The 25,443-nt window shown below is 42.2% G+C and overlaps 1 protein-coding gene across 1 annotated transcript; it reads left to right on the top strand.

Annotated features, from left to right (window-relative positions):
- Nucleotides 1-3,221: 3,221 nt before the first annotated feature.
- LOC112946218 (vitellogenin-2-like) lies at nt 3,222-25,155 on the top strand. The gene is made up of 35 exons (XM_026038013.1): nt 3,222-3,261; nt 3,439-3,459; nt 3,599-3,750; nt 5,153-5,404; nt 5,563-5,724; nt 5,880-6,028; nt 6,793-6,950; nt 7,044-7,194; nt 7,277-7,442; nt 8,006-8,131; nt 9,198-9,416; nt 9,816-10,033; nt 10,145-10,242; nt 10,645-10,769; nt 11,402-11,503; nt 12,086-12,205; nt 12,308-12,497; nt 12,828-12,921; nt 13,608-13,793; nt 14,166-14,307; nt 14,974-15,202; nt 15,289-15,464; nt 15,812-16,156; nt 16,603-16,650; nt 16,808-16,933; nt 17,691-17,903; nt 17,998-18,140; nt 19,423-19,561; nt 20,268-20,403; nt 21,190-21,376; nt 22,710-22,801; nt 23,292-23,389; nt 23,471-23,630; nt 24,233-24,394; nt 25,040-25,155. The coding sequence occupies exons 1-35, from the start codon at nt 3,222-3,224 to the stop codon at nt 25,153-25,155; spliced, it is 5,241 nt and encodes a 1,746-aa protein (XP_025893798.1).
- Nucleotides 25,156-25,443: the final 288 nt, after the last annotated feature.

Raw genomic sequence — 25,443 nt, 5'->3', positions numbered from 1 at the left:
TTTCCAATAGGGTAAAATAAGTTATAAGGAGTTTTGCACAAATCTTAATTGAATATCATGTTATTTATCTGCCTTGATTCATCGATGTTCTCCCAAGTAATATAGGTACATCCAACCATTTGTGTTATTAGTCTTAGATTTATTTTTATATCGAAATTTTCTACTACAAAGCAGAATGTTTTCTTACCAAGTTGTTAAAAACGTAGTCTCCAGTAAATTACTTAAGGTAAATCAATAGAAACCAGTGAAGCCAAAGTAACACTTAACTATGACCGTGTGAAGTGCAGGCATAACATCTAGTTAATTTCTGAGAACATTTGAGAAGTTTTTCTAAAAACTGTGCCCTGCTGCTTTCCCTATGGTCTTGGTACTTCAGTGATCCATGTATCTGCGYTTCATGGTTTAGCAAGGTAACACCCGTAGTGCTGTAAGTAATGCAAAAGAAAGACATAAAGGTTGGATATAGCTTGATCTATATCACGGTACCTTGCATCACCTTACAAAGTGATGTGGAAGAAACAGTAACCAGTACTTTAGCACTACCTGGTAGTAAGGGGTGAAGCTGGTGGACCTGCTGGTGGTTTGGATGTCCAATGGAGCAGCACCAGGAGCAGAGATCCCAGGCAGAACTTGAAGCCTCACATGGACCCCAGTTTTGGGTCCCATCTAAGAGCCCCCCCTATCAGAGTCACTACCTGAGTGTGGCCAGGCCTGCGGAGTTGCTTCCTGGACAGCGAGACACAGCTGGAGCATTGCTTTTGGGAGACTCTTCCAGCTTCTGTTCTCAGACACATGGGATTTAATAATCATCTAACTGATGTTCTGGAGAGGGTAGGGAGAGACAAGCTGAGCAAGAGATGTGTGGGTGAATGTCACCTAAGCACCATGGAAGCAGCACACAGGTTGGCCATGTTTTGGGCCTTCTTGCTCAAAGCAAGCACTGCCTTGCAGGAAGAGGCTGCTGGAGGCCGCCTTGTGACAGCACCGTGTGATTGTCTCAGGTCTCCAGTCCCTTCTCTGGCATTATGGAGAGAGGCTTCAATGTAGTCCAGGGCCAGACATCAGCAGAGACCTGGCAAAGTTAATAAAAGACTTCAATTCAACAGAAAAAATATGAAGGTGTGTATGGAGGTTGATGTAATGGACTCCAGAGCCTAGGAATAGCTATTGCAGAAAATCCATCAACAAGCTCTCACTGTTGGGTAAGGGCTGATGCCACTTTTGTTGTTTCTCTCTCTTTTTTTTTTTTTTTTCATGGCCTGAGATCACACAGGAAGGCCTGTAGGACAACCTGAGGTTATTCTCCAGCTCAATTTGGCTCTCTTCAACATCTGAGTTTTGTGTCAGTCTGTAGACACTGCAGCCGGTCTCAACCAGAGAGCCCCAAAGAAAGCAGCATGACTGCCCATGAACACCATGGAAAGGCTGCAGGAACTGGGTTAATGTAGAGTGCAAGAGATTGAAGGCAATGTGAAAATGTTCTTAAAGTGTTGCCAAGAAGGTTTAAAGAGGCCTGGGACAAACCTTTCCCCATATCCTTCGTGTGTGGAAATCACAGTACAATGGGCTTAAATTRCAATAAGGGACACTAAGATCTGGAATAGCCCAGCTGTAAGGTTAAGGTGAAAGTAAAGCAGAGCTGTTGTCAGAATGGATGAAGGAGCGCTGGACTATGTGGCTGCCTGGAGAAGAAGTGAAACAGGTGTGAAAACAAGTATGGGGTTTGGCACTCCCTGCAGCAGGAGTATCGATGATCCTGCCCTGTGGCAGGAGGATGGTTCAGGTGACAAGGGCACATACCCTTTCCTGCCCAAAGCTGTGGTAGTGGGGTGGGATGGGTGAGAGAGTTACAGATTCATTCTGCATAGCCATTTCAATTGCAGTAAAGTCCAAACGTGACTGTTCTGTAAATGTAGCTTTTTAAACAAATGTATGCAGTTGCACATAGATGTAGCATACTAGCTTTTGAACTTTAATTGTTGGTTACCAGTAGATATCTGCTCAAAAAGTCCCTAGCTATAMTTACCATTTGCCAAATCAAGAGACACAATGCAAAGCGGTCAGGCTCTATATAGTGAATAGCTTAGCTTTTCTATCACTTTTGGCAATTTTATTGGAGAAGACAAACAGGGACAGAATATAACACCGGTAAAAATACAGTAAAGTAACTGCTATACTTCAAAATATTTTAGAGCTAAAAAACCAAATCTTTCACCCTACAGATAAAAATCTGTGGTGTATGAACAAACTCCACAGTTAGTCAGACATGATAAAGTGCATCTGAAGTGCTTAAATATTGAAATATAATAAAAAAAATAACTAAAGAACATGAGTTAAGTCTTGAATAAGATTCACTGCCATTCAAGGGAACTGAAATGAATTTAGTCAACAAATTGCCATGCCCTTGCCATTAGTGGCCAGAGAGAAACTGTGGAAGGCCACGGGCACCAAAACTGGACCTTGCGACGAAGATGCTGCCCCATGTTGCTCAAGGGGAGGTGAATTTGGGCAAACAGGACTTTGTTCATCTTTGTAAGTAAACCTGATTGCGCCCACAAGACCCAGTAGCTTCAGCCATAGCCATCTCCTGGGAGCAACCTGCCCTAATGCCTTGGTGTGCTTCATCAGGCAATGGGGCTGGTGCTGGTCACCCCTGGCAGAAGCGGTGTGAGGCAGGTGAGGGTGCTGTGGTCTTCACAAGGGYGGTAGGAGACTGGGTTCCTTGCTGTGGTGGCACAGAGGTTGGCTGGGGCAGCACTGGGAGGGTCACCACTTAGTGTCACTGCTTGGTGTCACGCCAAGGCTGCGGAGGCTTTGCACAACCCTGMTGAGCCACTCGCTATCAGTTAGATAAGGTCGGTGCTTGTGGCCAGGTCAGGGTAACCAGGGCAAAGTGAGCGCAGGAGGACGGGAACCGCTGCTGCCTCTGACCAATGCAGGCAATAGCAATTCCCAKCACAGTTAATACTTATAATTTCATACTTTCATGCACCTCTGTTTCAGCAGCCCCCATCAGCACAGTCGGTGGTGGGAGGCAAGAAGAAAATGGGCATTTGAGGTGGGCTTGGGGCCTGTGGCCACAGGGGCAGCTGTGCCCCAGCCCCCAGCGGCGGAGCTCAGAGGCGTTGATAAAGAGTCGATAACGCAACAGAACCGGCCACCCCTGTCAGTAATTGCTCTATAAAAGGTGCTCCATCCCAGTGGTGTCCAGTCCCCGCAGCATGAAGGGGCTGGTGCTCGTGCTGCTGGTGGCCCTGGCGGGTGAGTCAGCATGTGGGCAAGGCGGAGGGCCGTGTGGCGCTGCGRGGGACACGGGGGTGTCTGGGTGGCTGCTGCGGGTGCCCATGAGCAGCCATGGCAGAAACACAGGTAGCAGGGGCCGGGCGGCGGGGGCAGCACCAAGAGCTTCTCACAGTCCCTCTCTTTCCTCCCACTCAGGCGGGCAGAAGCGGGACCTGGGTAAGTGCAGCCGCATGGCCGCGCGCCATGACRCCTTCCTCCCCGTTTGCGCGCCCCCTTGCCCTGTTTTCGCCCTGYTTCTCACACGTAAGGCAGGGCGGTGGTGGTGAGGGAGGTGTCTCCCCTGCTGTCTTGGCAGAGCCCGTGTTCCGCGCTGGCCGGAGCTACCGCTACAGCTACGAGGGGCTGGTGCTGCAGCGGCTGCGGGGCGGCGGGGCGGCCGCGGCCGGCGTGAGGCTGCGCTGCCAGCTCGAGCTYGGCCGCCTGGACGGCGCCCGCCACGTGCTGAGGGTAACGCGAATGCGCGGCGAGGAGGCCATGAAGGGGCCATCTCCGAGGGCCGTGGGGTCGTCTCCATGTGCACAAGAGGGTTTGAAATATGTCCCCACCGGGGTTTTAGTGGGGAAACGCTGCTGCACCCACCTAGGGGAATGAACCAGGGTTTGGGCATGAGCTGTCCACAGTTGCCAGCCTGCTGTGTGGGCTGAAAGGAGACCAGGTTTGGCCTGAAACCTCCCTTTTGAAGGCTCCTGGTGTCCCCATCCCTTGCTCKTGGGGTCATGTCAGGCCTCATGGCAGGTGTGGAGAGCTGCAGTGGTCATGTTTGCACCTGGGAGGGCTGTTTCTGACTTAAAAATATGATAGCGAACATCTTAAAAGACCATAAAAACAGGGGATTTAGAAGAAAACATCTAGGGAACAAGCTGTGGGAGAACACTTAACATTTATCCTAACAGTTTATTGAATTATGGCCAACTAGCACAAGGAAATTCCCCTTAACCAGTATACCACACTTTTGCAGCTGCACGTGCTCCACAGCTTAGCTAGAGTTGCTCTAACTTTAGCAATTACAGACAAAAGCCTTGAGCAGGATTTATTTTGGGAATTTAACATGACAAAATGGAGAGTGACACTTGCCGGCAGTAATTATAAATGCTTAGGATGAAATTGAGCACTTAAAACCACACCAYTCCTCTCTAAACAACAGGAGTGGGTATTTGCATGTATGAGAGATACATTGATGTTTATATGTATACAGTATGTACATATATGTGTGTGTGTGCAGATAGGCACACACTTCCCACTAGGTAGCAGCCAAGGGCTGGCCAACAAGCTCTATAGCTAAATAGGCTTTAAATTACCAAACCCATTTCCAAATGAAAGGACATCAGCCCCTGCTGGGCTGTCTCTCTTGGGTCGGCTCAAAGTTGCTTTGGTTTCTCTGCTTGAGGACATGCCGGGCAATGAGCAGCAGCCCTAACAGTTCCTGTGTGCTTAGGGAGGCAGCCTGAGTCACAGCTCGCCTGTGCTTTTTAGACTGACAGAAAATCTAACGGAAAACATGGGGAAAGCAGRGAATTCCCCTTCCATACAGATTGCTAACAGCCAGTGTTTCACTCACATGAATACTTAGTAAGCTCTACCAGATCTGCAGAACTTCTGAAGACCGTTAGCATTCTTCTGGCAGAAATCCTTTATGGAAATTGTGTTTCCAAGACCTCCTCCTAGGACCAGCATAGGGAGTTAAGGAAGTAAGCATTTCATGCACTGTTGGACAAGTGGCTTGTTTCTGGCCATGAACTGTAGTGTTCARTTTCTTTGAACATTTAATACAGTGCAATTTCTTTGTTATTGCACTGTATTAAACTAATGACAAAATTATATGATTATGTTTTCTTAATCTTTTTGGCAGATTCAATCACCAAAGCTGGACGAATACAATGGATTCTGGCCCAGGGACCCATTCACCCCGGCTTCAAAGCTCACAGAAACCATTGCTTCATGTTTCACCCAAGTCTTTACGTTTGAATATAGTGAGGGAAGAGTTGGAAATATTCATGCCGTTGAAGACTGTCCTGTCATATGTATGAACATAATGAGAGGAATTCTGAACATCATGCAGCTAACCCTGAAAAAGTCACAAAATGCATATGAAGTAAAAGAGGTTTGTTCTTTTTCCATTCTTTTATTGTTACTCTCATTTCACATTATATAAGAACATGGGAACCTACACTTCCCAGGCAGTTTTCATTTATCTGTTTATGCCTGTAATGAAGGCCTGATTCAAGTGAATAATTCATTGTGTTTAATCAATACTCACAGGATGGGATTGAAGGCATGTGTCAAACCAGATATGTTATCCAGGACAACAGCAAGAATAATTATGCCACCATATCCAAAAGCAAGGATTTATCCGACTGCCAGGATAAAGCAGTGAAGAACATAGGAATGGCTTATATCCGCCCTTGTCCTACCTGCCCCCTGGTATGACCAGCGCAAGTATAAGCTGCCACTCTCATCGTTGGCATAAGCAATTGTTGCATATACATCCACTGCACTGATGTTAATGAGGAATTTAACTCATCTGTGATTAACTGCTGACTGTTCCTATTCATAAGTGYGTTTCTCTGTACTTTTAGAAAGTCAGAAATATTAAAAGCACCATGATGTTCACCTACAAGATGAAGTATGATGACAGCGGGGCCTTGATGACATCTGCTGTGTCTGAACAGATGTATCAGATCGCTCCATTCAACGAAGCTGACGGTGTTGCTATCACAGAAGTAAGGTAGGATTAGTTACCGTGTGTGTCCGTAGGTGCAGCTGTAATTATCACAGCCAGGATGAGGTGAGTTAAACAACTGTCTTATTTCACTGCCACTGGAAGGCATTTTTTAAGTCCTAGGCTCTTTGGGGTTGGTTTCTTGGGTCAGGCGACTGATCTCTGGAACCAGGCTCTTTTGTAATGAGCAGACATGAGGTCAGTGCACGGTAGCAGCCAGTTTTCCTGAAGCCCATACTCTCTGGAGAAAACTGGGAGTGTTTTACAACAGTTTGGATCCAGGGCGTTGCATCTTCAGTCCAGAGGTGTTGGTGCTTCACCTGGGGCACCACAGGGCTGCAATCCCTACTCCCTGCTCTGGTGCTGTGTGGTGCACAGGGCTGGGCAGCAGAGCCAGCCTGCCTGGGCAGCAAAGCTGCATTTTCTGGTGAAACCCAGCCCTCCATCTGCCACAGAAAGGAAAAGCTGAGAAATTTAAACTTCAACCTACCATTAAAGTCATCCTGTCAGATATTTCTTTTATTTTAGAACTGGTAAATTTTTCCAATCTCTCAGTGACTTGGGCAAACTTTAGTGACATCTCCCACAATTCCCATATTATTTCCAGATAACTTGATTAAAAACAAACTTGAGAAGTACCTGATCCACCTGCAGTCAATGTAGCTATTCTGTTGGGCAATACTCAATGTGCTCCAACTTCAGCTTCATACACCCACCATTCACTCAGGTCAGTAAGACATTACTGATGCATTTCTTTCTTTCTCTTGAAGACAAAAATTAACTTTGGTTGACATTAAAGACACTGCCATAAGTGCACCAGATGCTCAGCTGCACAACCATGGGAATCTTCACTACCGTTTCTCAGGAGAACTACTCCAGATGCCAATCCATCTCATAAAGATCAAAAATCCAGAACTGCAGGTATTAGGTGCTCACTTTTCATACTCTTTCATTGTTTGTAAGGTTAGCAGATTATCAGAAAATAATTTTAGACATAATCTTTTTTCCCTATAGTTAGCAGAAATACTGCGAAAATTAGTTCAGTACAATGAAGAAGGATCCAGCAAAGAAGCTTCAACCAAATTCTTGCAGATGATTCAGCTTCTTCGTTCAGTGACCTTGGATCAAATTGAGTCTTTGTGGGAGCAATTTGCAAAAAAACCTCTTTACAGGTAACTGCATTTCTTTCCACCAGAATTTCTGATCAGAGAAACACTGGGCAAAGGAGATAACAMATCCTCCCCTTGTTGGCAGGCACTGGTTTCTGAGTGCAGTGTGTGCTGCTGGAGCTACTGACACATTCAAATTCCTTAAGCAAAAACTTCACCAGGAGGAGCTGAACACCTGGGAAGCAGCCGTGACACTCCCCCTTGCCTTCCATTTCGTTACACCCAATAAACAAACCCTAGAAATCGCGTCAGTGAGTACAAATTGTTCTTCATTCCTCTGCTTTCCAGTCATTCATTTTTAATGGTGAATTCCCAAGATTTTAAGTGGAAGATGAAGTGTATTTCCTTCTAACACTGTAAAATTCAGAGTATTAAGAAAAATTAGGATTGCATTTTAGAAAATGTTTCCTGATGCTTGTTACTAAAATGTTTTAATGTCTTTGTTATTGAACCTGTTAAAAAAAAACAGGATTTTTTTCAAAAATAGGAAAAATAAAATAAAATACAAATAAAATTAAATTTAAAATAAAATAAAATTTATTTAATTTAAATTAGATTTAAATTAAAACTAAATTAAATTTTAAAACATAATATCAAGCAATAATTAAAAGTACATATTTTATAATTGAAACAAAAATACTTTTCCTGTATCTAAAGGACTGATTTCACAGTTTGATTTCACTTCTAAAAATATGTAGGTAAAATCCGAAATAATTTTATCCGTTTATTTCAAGGGGATGCAAGGGAAATGTTCATTGTATTTCAACTGCAGTAAATAGGAACACTAAAGAATGCTACTTTTTTGCTTCTGCAGACTTTTCTGACATGTCCTCAAATCAAAAAGGCACCAATGCTTCGAATACTTGTTTACCTGGGATATGGTTGCATGGTAGATAAATACAGTGCTCAGGTTTCAGTTCTGCCTAATGAACTTCTTCAGGTAGGTTGTTCTCATTTCGTATTTTATAAGGAGTGAAGATTTTATAAGGAGTGAAGTTTAAAATAAGACCTCTAATTCAATTCTCACAGTGTTGGTAATTAGGTAACTAGTTGTTTAGATGCCTCGTTCTGGCTGTGATTCCCTGCAAAATTACAAAGACAGAATGAAATGGCAAGCTGATATTTTCTAAAAAATGTGGTCTTAGTTGTTCAGAATTTCAAAGGTAAAAGCCCTTGGGGATAGTGAGTTCTGTACACAAGCTGAAACAAAACTTATGTAACATTTAGGATTAAAGCCAGATAATTAGGATTCTTCTTCTTCTTGCTATTATAGATTATACCCAAAATCCATTACAGAGGCACTGAAGTGTGAATACAAGACAAGCTCTAGGTATATTATAGGTGAGAACTTCCAAAGCTTCATAGTTGCCTATCACCATCAGAAATGTTGGCATCATTGTCCTTGGATTATGACACTCCAGTCCCTTAGTCAGGAGGACCACAGCGCTGGGGTGGCCTGCTGGCATTAGAACAGGATTTAAATCTTCCCCAAAAGAATGAAATAAAGACAGTCCACCAGACAAGTAATTTGTCTTGTCAGAATGGCAAAGACCAAAGATAAATCAGATGTTAACATAAGAAGTGACTGTGCAGCTGAGGCAGGTCCTGCAGGCACTGTGGACCTGAGCCTGCCTGTAGGCTGGCAGGGTTCATGGAGTGGCACCAGGGCCGCCAAAGTAGCCCTTTGGGAACACCTGCATCAATCCAGTGCCACTCTCAAACTTGCAATAGATTCCCTTGGACAGGCATCTAACCAGGAACATCTCCAAAGTTTGGGCTCAGGTACAATGTAAAATCAGTTATAACACCATGTAAGGAAAAAAAAATTGCTCACATATTTCACATTTGGCATCTTGGTAATGATGGKGAGATTTTTCTTTGGAGAAAACTAGGAGAGCTTCCCTCAAGGTTTTGCAGCAGTTGTAATGTTTGCTATGGCAATGTGCTCTTCTATGTGGCATCATCAGATCATGATGTGATTAGCACATTTTCTGCTCTGTTTTCAGCCTCTCCATGATCTTGCTACTGAAGCTGTCAGCAAGGGCCATGTTGGAGATATGTCCTTGGCTCTGAAGGCCATGGGCAATGCAGGAATGCCAGCCAGTATCAAACGCATCCTGAAGTTTTTGCCAACCTTTTCGCCTGCTGCTGCTGCACTACCSAACAGAATTCATGCTGATGCTGTGTTGGCCTTGAGAAAAACTGCTAGAAAAGACCCTGCAAAAGTAATTGAAATTATTATTTAGGCAAATGTGTTAGCAGATGTGATTTGGCTTAGCTTTGTGATACAGTGTTAATAAAAACACGAGGTAATGTTAGTGACGTATTAGCAACCTGGGACAGATTCCTCTCTTGGTGACTTTCTTCTTGCCCAACTRCAAATTTCCTGACAACTCCTGTTTGCTCTAGTTGCTGCCATGTTGTGCCTGTGACTAATGGCTGTTTCTTCTGAGTCTGCTCACCGGACATCAAACAATATCTTTGTTTTCAGTGACAGCTCCTATGCTCACGTCTCAGCACAGTGTTTTGTTCTCCAGTCAGTGCAGATCAAAAATTGGCTGATTAGGAAGAATTTCTTACTAGGAAACTACAAGGCACTCACAGTCTCTATCTTCTTTCTCTAGGTAAGAGAAATCTTGCTCCAGACCTTTATGGACAGTTCACTTGCTCCTAATGTCCGAATGGTGGCCTGTGTTGTCCTCTTTGAGACTAAGCCTGCTCTTCCAACTGTCACAGCAATAGCCAGCTCGCTAGTAAAGGAGCCCAGCTTACAGGTAGCCAGTTTCACATATTCACACATGAAGGCTTTGGCAGTAGGCAGGATCCCACAGCTCTACAATTTGTAAGTAGAGGAAAACATAAAGTTTTCAGTAGCAAATATTTTTCTTATAATTTTTGAAGAACTTGGTTACAGTCGATTACCTTCATAWGCTTTTAACTCTGTATTACTTAGATCTGCTGCTTGCAACATCGCCATCAAGCTACTAAGCCCCAGACTTGATAGACTCAGCTATCGTTACAGCAAAGTCATTCATGTCGGCGGTTATTCCAGTAAGTACCAGACACCCTGTTGAGCTTCTTTGGCTCAGGGAGAAATGCCTCTACCATATKCCACAATTTTCATCCAAAATCCTACCATGGATGGTGGGTTTAGTGCATTATTGAAATGGAAAAAGCACAAGAATCTCCTAAAATGTAGAATGCCTTATACTCATTCAACTGTTTTTTGGTATCTACTGACGAAAAAGATATCTGATCTTTAATCACTGTGGTTAGATAGACTCTGCCCTAGAAATAAGCTCTCCTTTTGGGGTTGCAAATTTGAAGACCTGTGGGGCTGAATACTGGCAGAATGAAATGTCATCTAATACAGCATGAACATAATGTTAAACATAAACTAGTTATCTGGAAGACCCTAATGCAAATCTCTGCTGCATTTTATTCCTGTTATAGATGAATATAAAGTTGGTGCAATTTGGAGGGCCTATCTAATGAATAATCCTGGCACAATGTTTCCATCTGATATAGTCACAAAAGTAAGAGGATATTATGCAAATACCGCAATGGATATTGTTGAGGTAAATATTTCATTAAAATAATCATTCCAACTACCAATAATATCACTTATTAAGCCATTTGGACTGTGATGTAGCATTTAACTACATCCTTTGCAGTGAGGATTGGCGTGGGAGGGAAATATGAGTCTTGGTTATGATTTCACATGTATTTGGGCATCTTGACACATAGATTCAGTTACAAACATGATAGGCATAGATATGAAAATCTAGGAGAGCAAAGGAAAGATTAGGAAGCTGAACTTTCTTCTACTTACCTCAAGTCACGTGACATTTTGGACATTTTACATAAGTGCAGGTGATGAGCAGCTGCAATTACCCTTTGACGAGCAGTGCAGCCAGTGTAGCGTGCAGCTCCRTGTAACAGCATGCAGCTCAGCTCCTTGCACAGGCTTTATAGCCTCAAATTATCCCCACTGACTAATTCAAAGCCACCTCAGCACATCCTCACCTCTGCAGTCATAGCCCACAGTCATCTAACAAGTAGACATACCCTTATAAGCCTAATGGTTTCATAAAGTGTGTGTTTAGAGCAGCCTCTGTAAAAGTATTATTACATGCAAATATGTACTCCTCCATATTCCTGCTGAGCTTTCTTGTGCTTGCTCTGTGATGTCTAACTCTGTTTCCTACAGGTGGCTCTCCGCTCACAAGGTCTAAGCAACATTATTAGGAGACGTAATATTCCCTTTACTGAATATGACACATACAAGACTSTGAAAGAACTTGGTAAAACGGTATGTATACACTCATCTTTCTGATGTGTTAAAAATATGCCATTTACCAGTGCTGGTGTGACATTACCTACCSACCTAGCATCCCTTTGATATTTCGGTGGGAAAGGAATGGGTCACAGGAAGATGTGCTCACATTGCACTTACAGTATTCAGTGGATTCCAGCTTTGCATTCAGCCTGTCAGCACACCACACATGTATGCCCTCAGTGTATAGTACACAGGATGATGATGGTAGCAAAAATTAATGTTTTGTATTAAAATGCAGTAAAGATTGCTCTTCTCTTTTACAGAGAGGATTGGATAAGAGTTTTGCTCATGAGCTTTTTTTGTGGGTGTCTTCTACTACTTACTGCTGTAAAAAATTATCCTTCTCAGGGATAAGTCCCATAACTGACTGAGGTCAGTTTTGCACCATAAGGAAGGCTGKTTTAGTTCAGAGCTATGGGAAGTCTATTGATTTTCTGACTAAAGAACCATATAACATCCTTAGATTTGACCCAGTCTCTGTTAATGCAACATTATATTTTGAATAACATCTGCTGCTTCTCTTTCTCCTCTCTCTCTCTCTGTTTAATACTACAGCTTCTGGGGTGGAAAGAATTGCCTCCTGAAGACCCTCTGGTGTCTGCTTATGTGAAAATATTTGGCCAGGAGATTGCCTTTGTTGATGTTGGTAACGATGCCATTCAGCAGGCTGTGACGGTACTGCCAACCACTACTGTCTTTTTGGTGTGAGGTGCTGGATAATTCCACTGCTCTTTCTTTAATCCCGCCTATCTACCTACCCTATTTCTCTGCTTTCAGAGCCTAACCAGATCATCAAGCTGGCAGGCAGCGGTGACCAGAGCGATGCAGGCGGCCCGCCAAGGGCTCTTGGGGGAGCTGATGCTGCCGGGGCTGGTGGCCGAGCTGCGGCACGTGGTCCCCACAGCCATGGGCCTCCCGCTCGAGTTCGGCCTCCACGCCATCACCCTGGTCCGGGCCGTGGGCGCCGGTGAGCCGCGGAGCCCCGTCCTGCGGGTCTGCCTGGGAATAACCGGGGCCCAGTCCTCCTGCAGGAACTGACCCCCCAAAATCCTGACACATGCTCTTGTCATGTGGAATTCTGACTGTTCAGCTACATCCGAAGGGCTTGAGAAGTAATGAGTGTGTTTTGCCTGGAATGTATTTGTCCAACTCTGTTTTGGAGTAAGAAGTAATTGTGTAGAATATTTCAAAATGTAAAAGCGCTACTCAGGTGCTAACTACTATGTTTACTGGAAAAAAAGTCATCACCAGAAGTATTTACTAGTTTGTTCATATAAATCCTTTCTGTCTCTTGCAGTTAATATGCAGATGTCACCACCATTACCTGGCAATTTTAAACTATCTCAGTTGCTGGACACCAATATGGAACTTCATGCTGATATCAAGCCAAAGTAATGTCCATATACATTTCACATGCACACACATGCAGGCATACACATTCATTTATATTTGAAACAGATATGTGATAGTATGTTGTTACATAAAAGCTTTATTTGTCACGAATTTGGAGTGGCTGCGTTACCCCAGAGTAGTGAAGTTGGGTGTGAGCAACACAGCCATGTGCTCCTCACGGTCTTGTGAGCCTGGCAGTGGGCACTGCACCCTGCTTCAGTGCTCTGCCACTGCCCAAAAGACTCCCATTCATACTGTGTAGTGACTGCAGGTCCCGAGCTGTGAAGATGCATTTGCTTACACACAACAATGTTTTACAAGTTTGGGGTCATCTTGTCATGACAAGAGGGGAATTTCAGAGAGAAAAAGAAGATGCGTCTCTGGATTAGCAAAAACAATGGCATTAATTATAGTAACAATATTAATAATAATAACAAACTAGACACAGTCTAAAACTGGTAAGATTCTGGTTTTAGGTGGTCCCTAGGCAATGTTTCAGTGATAAAACAGTAAAAATGTTTGCTTTTTTCAGAGACACTTCAACTTGTTTTTGTCTCTTTACATGATTTTTCTCCTTTTCTATTCATAATGGTTCTTAAGATAAAAAGAACAGTATTAAAATGTAATTTTGCATTTCAAAGTGAGATATGTGTATGCTAATATGCAATTATTTCCACTCTTTCAGAATATATGTTCATGTGATTGCAACGATGGGGATTAATACACAGTACGTTCAGAGTGGTCTTGAATTTCAAGCAGAGTTCAGTGCCAACGCTACAATGAAATTTGATGCCAGGATAAACATGAAAGAAAAAAGCTTTAAGCTTGAAACCGCTCCCTGCCGTCAGGAGGTTGAGCTAGCAGCTGCAAGGTACAGAAGGATTTGTTGCATTTTGCATATTATATATAACTAATTGTCAATTTCTTGTTATAAAATCACAAACACACAACTTTTGTTAGGCCCTGCTATACTTTGACAGCCACATAATGATGCTTTCTTTTGTGCGTCAGCAAACAAATATATGTTTTTAATATAACTGAACCAATAAGTTCTGTGTGTCTGTAGTCATGAGCAGGACATGGAATCAGTTGATGTGGTAGTACTGCTTCGGTGGCTTCATGCTGATTAAAATACGGAAAAGCACAACACTGCCCATATCTATTCAGAATTAAAGACAGGATGGGTGAGCAAAATCAGATGTTACTCATATGCCTTTTTTTTAACCACTTATTGTCTCAACAGGAGTGAAGTTTATGCTATTTCAAGAAACATAGAAGTAAATTCAGAGAAGAGATCCCATATTCTCCCTGAAGGAGAAGTACCAAGTATCCCTGAGCAGCCATTTCAGTCAGCAGAAACGTYCTCCAGAGAGCAAAGTGAGAAGGTAAAGATGCCTTTGGGTAACGCTATGGCAAGTGGTTAGAGAACAGACAACTTCTCACAGAGGCTGAGCATCTATCACCCAGCAACTGGCTAAAAAATCACAAATATTGAACTTTGAGATTCAATAGGCACCTGGCGTATCCAAAAGCAGACTTAATATAAGTCCCTGTGGGTTCAAGCCACTTAATTCAAGGTCTGCTCACACATGTCATCCTATGTAAAGATGATTGCTATGATAGTGTTTCTTAATGTTATTTTTATTCCCAAATCTGGAGGGAAAGACCCTTTCTCTTACGTGATCTTTAGCTGCCAAGGCCTGCTGCTAACATGGGAGAAATATACATGAAATGAATAGGAGCAGGGCTAGTAGCTGAAAACTAGTTCAGAGAAGTAGTTCCTCCACAGAGCCCCTTCAGATTCTTGATGGGAAGTTTGTGAAAAACTTCTATGGGAAAGGCTGGGATGGAGAATTGTCCTCTTCTGCAAAGCAAAACCCCACTGCTTCCAGTGCTTGGGTCTCTATTTTTAAGGCAATGCTTCCTTATGTGGACAAAACTGTTCTTATTCTTGTCATTCTTACTTAATAGCAATTAAGGAAAGAATTTAGGAACAGCACCTTTTCTGGGGCAAAGTACTTTATTTACTTTTCTTTTTTGTTTGTTTGCAGCAAAAAAATAATCCTAGTGTGATATCAAAGGGATACCAGCAAAGCTCAGAAGAGAAACATCACCACAGTGCAGGAGGAAGATCTTACACACACACCTTCTGTTGCAAACTASATAGTTTGGGATGTTATGCTTGTCTCAGCCAAAAATCACGAGATTCTGCTTTCCTAAGAAACACGTACCTGCACAAATTCATTGGAGAACATGAAACCAAAATATTTTTGAAACCAGGTAATGAAAGCAAGCTTGTCTGTTAACAATTTCTATGAATGCTGCTCAAGAGCTGTAGCTCTGGAAAATAAGTATGTTGCTTCTAGTTATTGCAGATGCTGATATTGAAAAAATACAGCTGGAGATTCAGGCAGGATCCAGGGCAGCTTCCAAAATAATTGACGAGGTCAACTCGGAATCTGTGGAAAAGGATACACCGTCTCTATATGAGGACATTAAAGCTAAACTGAAGAAGATCCTAGGCATTGAAAAGGTGTTCAAGGTAAGAGCCTGGAGAAGGGGGAAAATTCCAACAAATGGAGCTTCAAGGGCTTGAAGTCCAGTGTGGGCACTGGCATGGGACAGGGCTGGTCAGAAACCTGACAGTGCCAGGCATGTTGGCCTGTGCCAGGCCTGGAGGGGACCCATGAGATGCCAAGTCCTCAGCACTGGGGTGGCTTTTGGCTGGCAGAAATGGCCTTAGCGAGTTCTGGTGCACCTTCTGCAGTGAATGAGGCAATGAAGGTGTGTTTCCCTGCGAGGCTGCACTGAACAGCTTGTCTGGCATCCAGAGAGATTTTACAAGGCAAGCTATAACTAACTCCATTACTCTTTGAACTGCTTTTGCAGGTTGCAAACAAAACATGGTCCCATAAGAAACAGATTCCTAAAAACAAGACTGCGGTTACAGACCCCCGGGCAGCTCCTTTCTCCAGTTCATCCTCTTCTTCCACTGCTTCCTCTCCTGATGGCAAAGAGCCCAGAAACGACCAGGAGAAAGATGCAGTAAAGCAATCTGGAAGGAAACGTGGCAGCAGCAGCAGTAGTAGCAGCAGCAAGAGCACCTCCAGCTCTGCTAACAGTGAAATCTGCAGCAGCAGCAGCAGCAGCAACAGCAGCAGCAGCAGCAGCAGCAGAGAGCATCACTCTGGAAACAAGCACTGCAGTGGGGATAGTGAATATTCCAACCCACAGGTAACTCACCCAGGCAAGACTTTAGTTAATATATTTCTTGGAGTGAATGTTTTTGTATGAGAGATCTGGAAAGTGTGCTTTAATAATTAACAACACAGTAGTTCTAGAACCCCAGACAGTTAGTACGTCCCTCCTGGTTATGATAAGACCCAAAAAGAAGTGTATATGTCCCCATGGGTCATGGACCAGAGAAAGAGGAAACAGACTGCGAGGTGTAGTTGTTTGTTGCAGCATGGATGAAGCACAGAGCTGTTTTCCATCCTTAACCTCCCTGATTCCCCAAAGCATTTCAGCTTGTGTCACATTTTAGAAAGTTTCATTTTAAAATGTTTTTAAGATAGGAATTTTTGTTTGCTCTGTTTTTGATACTGAAATTTTTAATGGAGTTGTCAAAAGTTAGTTGTTTGTCTTCTCTTGAAATTCTTCTGAACTGTTTATTTTCACAGGCCAATCTGGATATTTACCACTTTCAATTCAAGCCAATCGATGAACAGGTACATTTTCTGCTTATTGTGAGCAGGATCTACAACTGCCTTCAGTAGCTTTACTGCAATTAGAATTTAGATGGCTGAAAATAAAGCGTGAAAAATACTTCTACTGCAAATTCCAATGGTAAAGGCTTGCTTCAGGGTGATTTTTCTGTTATTTTAGGATTCAGAAAGGAAAGTCCTGAACACCAGCAGCAGTAGCAGCAGCAGCTCCTCCTCATCTTCATCTTCATCTTCATCTTCATCTTCATCTTCTAGTGATGAAGGCAACTCTACAGCCGTATCTAAGGTGAGTGTCGTCTTAATTTAAAGGAAGTAAAAACATTTACTTTGGATTTCCAGTTAATATAATCATACAATAACAGAAAATAAATGTGTTTATTTAGCATATTATCTATATTATATATAAAGAAAATTAAAAGCCCCTATGTAGAATTATTTTGCTCTTTTTACAAAGTTGTTATTGGACAACTTGAGAATTTTTTAGAATATGCATAATGCAGAATATATGTTTTAATGAAATTGGAATTTACTGCTGTACCCCCTGGAATATGTATTGCTCAGTAAACACCAGTACCTCAGTACCTCAATAAAACATGTACTTTGGTAAAACAGGTACCCTCTCTGCACTACACTAGTAGCTCCCATGTTATGTTTAAACAGTTTGCAGAAAAAAAAAMCCTTGTTCTACCATTTCCCATTTTCTTGTGTCTTGAATTCAACTCCCTCCTCAACCTTTTGCCACACTTATTGCTTCCCTGAGCTCCTCACAGAGCCAAGTTCCTGCCATGTGCACCTCCTTCCCTGCCTCTTCTCCCAGTTCCATCTAAATGGAACTTCTCCCTTCACCAGCTTCATGTTACCTAAATTACTTCTTTCAGTCTCCCATCACTTGGACACGGAAAGAGTTTTAAGTACTTAAAAATGACTTTTTAAACTAAACTTTCCCATATATATATATATTTTTTTCAATTTAAGAGTTCAATATAGCCATTTTAATGCTTTGTTTACTTACATGGCCTCTATTTTCTCTCTTCTGACTTAAGCCTAAATTCTTGGGTGATGTTAAGCCACCAGTATTGGCTGTAGTTCTTCGTGCCATCCAAAAAAATAAGCACCAGGAAGGATTCAAGCTTGTGCTCTACACAGATATACAGCCCACGAGCGCTAGGATACAGATGTTTGTTTCGAGCATCGCTGAATCAAGCAGATGGAAACTCTGTGCTGATGCCTCAACAATAAATCTCCACAAAGCACTGGTAAGATTCCAATTCAATCATCTCAAATTTAAATGAAAAATAATGGTCTTACTATGTTTTATAAGTATATATATATATTTTTTTCTTCTAATAGGGGTCTCTAAAATGGGGTCAAGATTGCCAGGAATATAAGATTACCACTAAGATTGCAACAGGGCAGTTTGCTTCTAATCCAGCTGTGCAGATGAAGCTCGAGTGGCCCAAAGTACCCTCAAGAATCCGGAGAGCTGCAAGATGGTGAGATTTTGCTTTAGTTTTTGATAACTCCATGTATGTCAATGCTCTACATAATTAGAGATTCAATTCTGCAATTTCTAGCAGAAAAAAAAAAATCTTCAATCAATATGATTTTATAAGATCACATTACATAGCTGTCTTCTTGTATATTCATTCTCTCAAACCTTAGTGCATTTCTTGCATTAAAACCTTTTGAAACAAAAGGGGATGTGGGGCTTCACATAATCTATTGATTATTAAATCTTTTTATTTTTAAATATTTCATTTTAAATCTTTATTTTTAAAAATATTAACCCTTTTAATTCAAATTGCCAAATTAAGAACCTGGTCTCCTGATGCCCCTCAGAGCAGAATCCTAGCCCTGGTTCTTTGAGGGAGCCAGTCTCACTCATAGGGGAACCTTAAATGAGTGATTTCTTGACCTAGGCACCTTACACCCAGTTTCTGAAGAAAATGATATAAATACTTCCCATAAGATAAACTGCACACTAAATAGCAACTGTTATGTGACACTGAGTGTAAGAAAACTACTCATTCACTGTATTCAGACATATATTTCCTCCCAAGGATATCACTGTTATAGATTGCTATCCAAGTCCAAACTTCTTCTTTTAATAATGTTTCCAAATACAGACACATACAAAAGCTTCAGTTCCATAAATGTTCAGGCAACATAAAAAGCTCCAGCTACATAAATGTGCAGGCAAAATTCACATATATGTTAAAAAGCCAAAGGTGACTTGGTTAACAAATTTCTACTGAAAAGGACAATTCTTATATGAGCTCTTATCTGCCAATTCAATACCCTGGGGCAAAGCCACAGACCTCATCCTTGCTCTGCCTTGAGACTGGGTCTTTTTAAAGGTTTATTTTCTGTATTTCTTTATTCGAGTCCTAACCTTGTAAGGTAGCCTGATGATACAAACCTGTCTACTCATCAACATTCTTGGTAAGCAAGGATCCTTACTGAAAGATACTAATTAACCTAATTTTTAGTTATTTGAATATATTTGTTGCCTAATTTTCAGCATTGAATGTTTTTAAAACAGGTTGGCTGTTCTTTCCTCCCCATGGCACGCTGCCATCCGGCCTCTTCATGACTGTTTTACTCATTAACACTGTTGTGATCTGCCTGTCCCTCTTCCCATACGCGTGAGACCAATCCCTCCTGCATGACACACCTCACAGAATGCACGTTGCTTGACGAGGGTTTCCAGTCTGAACAATTAGTAAATACAGTTTTCATATATGGATTGGTTAAATCACTCGCATCTTTTTCCAGGTTCTACACATTTGTTCCAGGAGCGGCCTATTTGCTTGGGTACTCCCAAAGGCAACAGCACAATCCCTCTCGACAGGCGACCATGGTTGTGGCTCTGACGTCTCCAAGAACCTGTGATGTGGTTCTCAAGATGCCTGAGGTAACTATTTCCATAATCTTTTATCCTGAGCCTGTAGTACTTACAAAATCAAAGGTTAACAGGCTTGGTTTAACACGTTTATTTTTTAAAATAATTTATTAAACTGCAAAGAAGCTCCCTCAGTGGCATCACAGTCACATCCTTGGATCTGTTATGAAAGTATCTTGTAACATGTATTTTTTCCCAAGTAGCATGCAAACATAACAAATAAGAACACTGTTACAACATAGCAATCTCAATTGATAATACATCAACAATAATTGATTAAAATACCACTCCTCCCCTAATTTTCAGGAAAACATTAGGTTTTGTTGTATCTTGGAAAGCAATAAAACCAATTTCTAGAGAGCCATGGTGGCCAAAAAGGTAGCTCCCAAAGGATAGGTAAGGGAAGGCTGTGCCTCTTGGGTTAGCAAACTGCTTGCACTGTAAGTCTGATGTGCAGCTTCTCAAAAAGCTGTGCTGGTAAAAATGAAATTTCATTTTAAATACTGTTATTCTATAGATATAAAACTGTAGAGCTCCTTTGTGCCGTAGATAGAGAACCTAATTTACATTTAGCTCTGATCTAGATCTCAGTTCTAACTTAGATTTCTGTCAGTGCATAGCACAGATCTCTTTGACTGTTAGAGGAAGAATGTGTGGAGGAAAACACCACACGATATTTTCCCTCTACAGTAATGTTTGTTTTCTGATTGATTTGCAGGTCACAATTTTTGACAGAGTCATAAGGCTTCCCCTACCATTCCCTTCAAGACCAAGTACACCCGCTTCAACACTGCTGTCCTCTGACTCAAACTTCTTTTCCAAAGCAGCATTTTCAGTCATTGAAAAATTTAAAGGTGAGCAATTAACTATACACCCAGGCATTTACTTTGTAGACATTGTAAATACGATTCTGACTTTTAGACAAAAAAACTTGGAATTATTTTGCGTTCACTTAAAAAATCAGTTGGACTTCAGATAGAAATAAACATGTTTGCAATGAAAATCTGTGAGGTTACAAAATGTAAAGAAAAGAAAAAATATATTGAAGATGAAATATTCAAATTGGAATTTCACTGACATTTATTGAAGACTTTAGTGATTGAGAAGTACATGATTCCCAGTGCATCTCTTTGAACTTCATTGTGAACATTGTTCCTGGGGAAAATATGCTATAAAATTTGTAACATGGATTTTCAAGTGATTTCAGTTTTGGGGTGCTCTATTTATTTGACTACTGCTGTTACACAGAAGCCAAAACAACTTCAAAAAAAACTACCCATTAATTTCACCTCCTGTACTTTATTTTGAAGAGATTATCATTTTGTTAATGCTCTATTAGAGATAACATGTTGCTTAGGTTGAATTTTAAATGAAAAAGCTTTGCATAATTGTGAGGTAAGAGACCATATTTGGACTCATAAATTTATCTCACACGATGATTGAAATGTGAACTGCTTGTTTTGTTGTTTGTGGACTGGCAAACTTTTGCTTCTGTATTGCTACAAACTGAATAATTCAATCTGAAGGAATTATTTAATTTTTATGTGGGAATAAGTAAGGCCAGAACACAGTCAAAAATGTAAAGTAGAATAATTGCTTATATGAAGTATAAAAAGTTTATTTGAATCAACTTTTTTCAGCTCGTTGTTCAGTTTCCCAAAATATGATCACAACCTTCAATGGAGTTGAATTTAACTATTCAATGCCTGCAAACTGCTACCATGTCTTGGCTCAGGACTGTAGTCCAGAACTGAAATTCCTGGTCATGATGAAGAGATCTGAAGAGTCTGCTGACCTTACAGCAATAAAAGTCAGACTTGCCAATCAGTAAGTAATGGCAAAAGTGTTATAAAGAGATGCCAAGCTGATGATGCTACAAATGTGAAGCCAGACTGCTTGAACAGATTGTTACCAGGGTGAGACTCATGCAAAACTACTGACGTCAATGGAAAGAGCTGTAGCAATGGCACTGGGGTTTGGGCCTTTGTTTGTCTTTGAAGAGTTCTTGGTTTTTGAAATAACATTCGAGGTTCGTAGGAACCTGAAGTCTTTACCACTTGAAAGTCTTGATTAATTTCTTAGCATTTAATCATTTCATTTTAGCTCTTAGTAATTAGGTAGACACATAAACTGTAAAGCCAAAAGGGACTGTTTTAATAAATCAGTATGAACGCCTATACTAAACTAGCAATTAGAATAATTAGCACCTGCACAGCAATCTCAGCAGAGGAGGTGAGAAGCGGACATAGCTAAAAAGGGAATTATTTCTCACACATTAGAGACACTCTCTTAGGTTATCCCTTGGTTGGTGCCTAACGTGCATAATGTTCTACTTGAAATTAATTTAAGACACACATTGTTTCATCTTGGAGCAATCACCTCTGCAATCATAGACTCTGCTATACACTATATAGTATGAACTACCATAAAGTGTATGGGACTGTGATTCTGTGATTATGCATAGCAGAATCATTGCAGGGAGTATTCCTCAAAGGGAATAAATAGGCTTTGATCTGCACATTTTCATTATAAGTAATTATTTAATTTTTTGAAATATTCTGTGCCTAACTGTGACATGTTAGAGAACAGAGAGAAATGTGCTCCCTGGACCTGTTCTGTGGCTAAGCAGAAGGATGTTCTTTTTTATAAAAAGTACCTTTTGTGATAAAGAGATTCCTTGTCACTCTATCATTTATGACCATTTCATACAACTGTACTGATTTTTTTTATGTGCTTGTGCTTCATGTTTCTTTTTAAAAGCAAATAATACTGCTCTCAAGAACATTTGCAAAATATCCAGGCTGTAAGAGACCGTAACTACAGTAGGGAATCCAGTTTTCCTTTGAAAYGTAAAGCACTCCCAGCTTATGTGAACATAAGAGCAGTTATAGTGTTTTGTACCAAGGATTTTTTTTCTGCTCTGCTACCTCCTCTCCCCAGCTGTGGCCACCAGCCAACACTGGGAGATGAGGAGAGACAGGGCAGTGTGTTTTATGAGCATGATACTCCATACGCTTTCCTGGGCTCCCTCTAGCTTCATCCCAAAGCGTGGCAGGAATTCAGGAACATGTTGTAGGATCAGTTTTACTAGGATTAGAAATTGTGAGTTAAGTAGCATGAAGGAGAAGCACTTGTTTATACTCATGCCCTTTCATTACAGTGAGATTGACATGTATGTTTCCAATGGACTCCTCCAGCTGAAGATAAATGGTGTTCAGACTCCAACAAATGTTCCATACACATCTAATTCTGGTAGGAAAACAACTTTATTTTTCATTTACTCTTTTCTGCTTTCTCGAAGAAGGAAAGAGTGTGATCCTGCAACACTCCCTCAAGTCAAAGTTCACCCTAATAGGAGAAAATTAGGTGATGTGAACATGGCTTCATGCTGGCTGCTATGGAGGGTGACAGGAAAGATAAGCAAAGGAAGAGAACATCAGTAGCAAAGAAAGAGATCATCATTTTCATTCATGCTCWGGTGTCTTGGGCTGTCCATGGAGTCTGTCACAGAACAGGCAACCAAGGCAACCAAGAACAAGGCAACTCCAGCCACTGCTACCTACTCACTGAGCTTCTGCTCCCCGCAGCATCGGATGGGGAATACATCTTCTCATTTTCCCCAGCTCTTTCAACATCTATCAGAGCCTACATTACTTTCCCATAAAATTATGAGGAGGTTCAGGTCAAACTTGGAATAGTTATTTCTTTTTCAAATAAATCTCATTCTGCTTTTCTGTTGCAGATGCAAGCCTGTTCATCAGCAGTGTAAAGAAAGGCTTGTCATTAAAAGCCCCTGACTATGGCATAGATCAACTATATTACGATGGACACACACTAGAGGTATTTCGAACCTATTTTTGATGCTTTTATTTTCACAACACAATGAACAATTAAATGCATCTTTCCTTTATTTTCACAAAGATTCAGGTTGCTTTCTGGATGGCTGGAAAAACATGTGGTATTTGTGGAAAGTATGATGGGGAGAAGGAAAGGGAATATCAAATGCCTAGTGGATATTTAGCTAAAGATCCAGTGAGTTTTGCTCAGTCTTGGATTGTCTCAGAAGACCCTTGTGCTGGAGGTACTAACATTTATTAATATCATTGCCTTTGATTGCATGACTCACATGAACAGCCATGAGATTGATATAGTCTCTTTATATTGACTGTAGCATAATTACCTATTTTTCACCACCTTTGTGAATAGTGTCCACTGGATAAAAAGTCTTTTTTTTTTTCCTGAAGCTGTTGGTTGACTGCAAAATGTGTTTCTGTTGCATTCTTATGTCAGTTTATTTTGCATTATGCCACTACCTGAAGTGTGTGTGTTTCAGATAAAATTACAAACATATAATTCCCTAAACAACACTAGGCTGGTATGGTTGAAATAGGGATGCCTAGGAGACACTACTGACCAGAAATGAAATTTCCCTCAGTCTAGGTGAAGTCAGGTGATCAAGGGTTTTCATGAGTAGCTTTTCAGATTTAGACACTGATGTCCTACCTATCTCCTTTTCTTACAACCTAAGTTACTGATGGAAACTCTCACTTCAACGAGCCCATATTTCACATATCTTCTGCCATTTTATATATTCATTGTTCTTACTTGTTGCTCATTTACAAACTGAGTACAGAAAACTTAGTTGAATTCTATAGATGCTTTAAAATACTTCATGTTTTACAGCTTGCAAGCTGCAGCGCAAGCTTGTGAAGATCGAGAAGCCCGCTGCGTTTGAAAAGAAGGCCTCAACATGCTACTCCGTGGAGCCGGTTCTGCAGTGCGTAGAAGGCTGCTCACCAACCCAAGTGATCCCGGTGCCTCTTGGCTTCCACTGCGTACCCGTCGGTGAGTCCGTGCAACGCGCATCCACGTGCAGCACAGCTGGAATATCTGAAATGGCTCCTGCTCCCATGGAGCTCCTTGCTCCTCATCCTCTGTGGGGTGGGATGGAGCCTGGCTGGGAGCGCGTATGATCTGCCTTAMGTTACGAGGCTTTCTGGGAATCTCTAGCATGGGACAAAATGGTCTAACCCAGGGCAATATGCCTCATTTTACCTGTCCCTGATCRAGAAAATGTCTGGGGAAGAAATATTTTAAAATATCTGCACTCCAAGAAATGTCTCATTCACTTGCAGCCATCATAACCAGTATTAGTACAGCCTAACCTGCATTTAACTTAATAAAAATGTGAACATTTCAGCAGCTGCACACACTAAAACTATAAGCATCGCCCTTGTCCATCTGTGTTGAGTGTAGCTGTTGTTTGCAGTGGGAAAACGTTGCAGGTTGGTTCATGACCCATTTTCACACAGCCCTGGGTTACACCATGGCACATGTGGCACACGCGTGAGCCCTCAAGGGTGCTGCTATCAGCATGGGCCCCTCTGTGCATGTCCGCAGCTGCACGCAATGATCTGCGGGCTCATTCCAGCCACAGTGGCTGTGTGACTGTACACCGTGCCCTGACTCGCGCTCTCCTGTCGCCCGCAGACTCCGCTCCGGGCGYGGAGGACGGCGCGAGGCTGGAGCAGGAGGCGGAGGACGTGGTGAGCGCGGCGGGCGCGCACACGGCCTGCTCCTGTGCCCGCCAGTCCTGCCCGCCCTGAGGCGACGCTCGCGGGACACCGAGGAGCGGGGACACGCGAGGAGCGGGGACACCCGCGGGCAGCGAGGCGGCTCCGAGGCCTCCCGTGGAACGTTCCCGCCGGCGAGAGCRGCTCGGAACGCGCCCGGGCTCTCACGAGGGCGCTGTCAGTCAATAAAGCGCGGCTCCCCACACGCCTCAGCGTGGCTCTGTCTGTGTCCGCCATCGCCGCCCCGCGGCGGGGCCCGCGGCGGGCGGAGCCGCGCGGGGAGGCGGTGCTGCGCGGCGGCGGAAGCGGCGGAAGCGGCCA

This window comes from Nothoprocta perdicaria, unplaced genomic scaffold, assembly GCF_003342845.1.
Source record: "Nothoprocta perdicaria isolate Ctin4 unplaced genomic scaffold, notPer1 scaffold_20, whole genome shotgun sequence".
NCBI lineage: Eukaryota > Metazoa > Chordata > Aves > Tinamiformes > Tinamidae > Nothoprocta > Nothoprocta perdicaria.
Note: the sequence above shows the minus strand (reverse complement) of the source record. Positions and strands in the feature narration are given on the sequence as shown.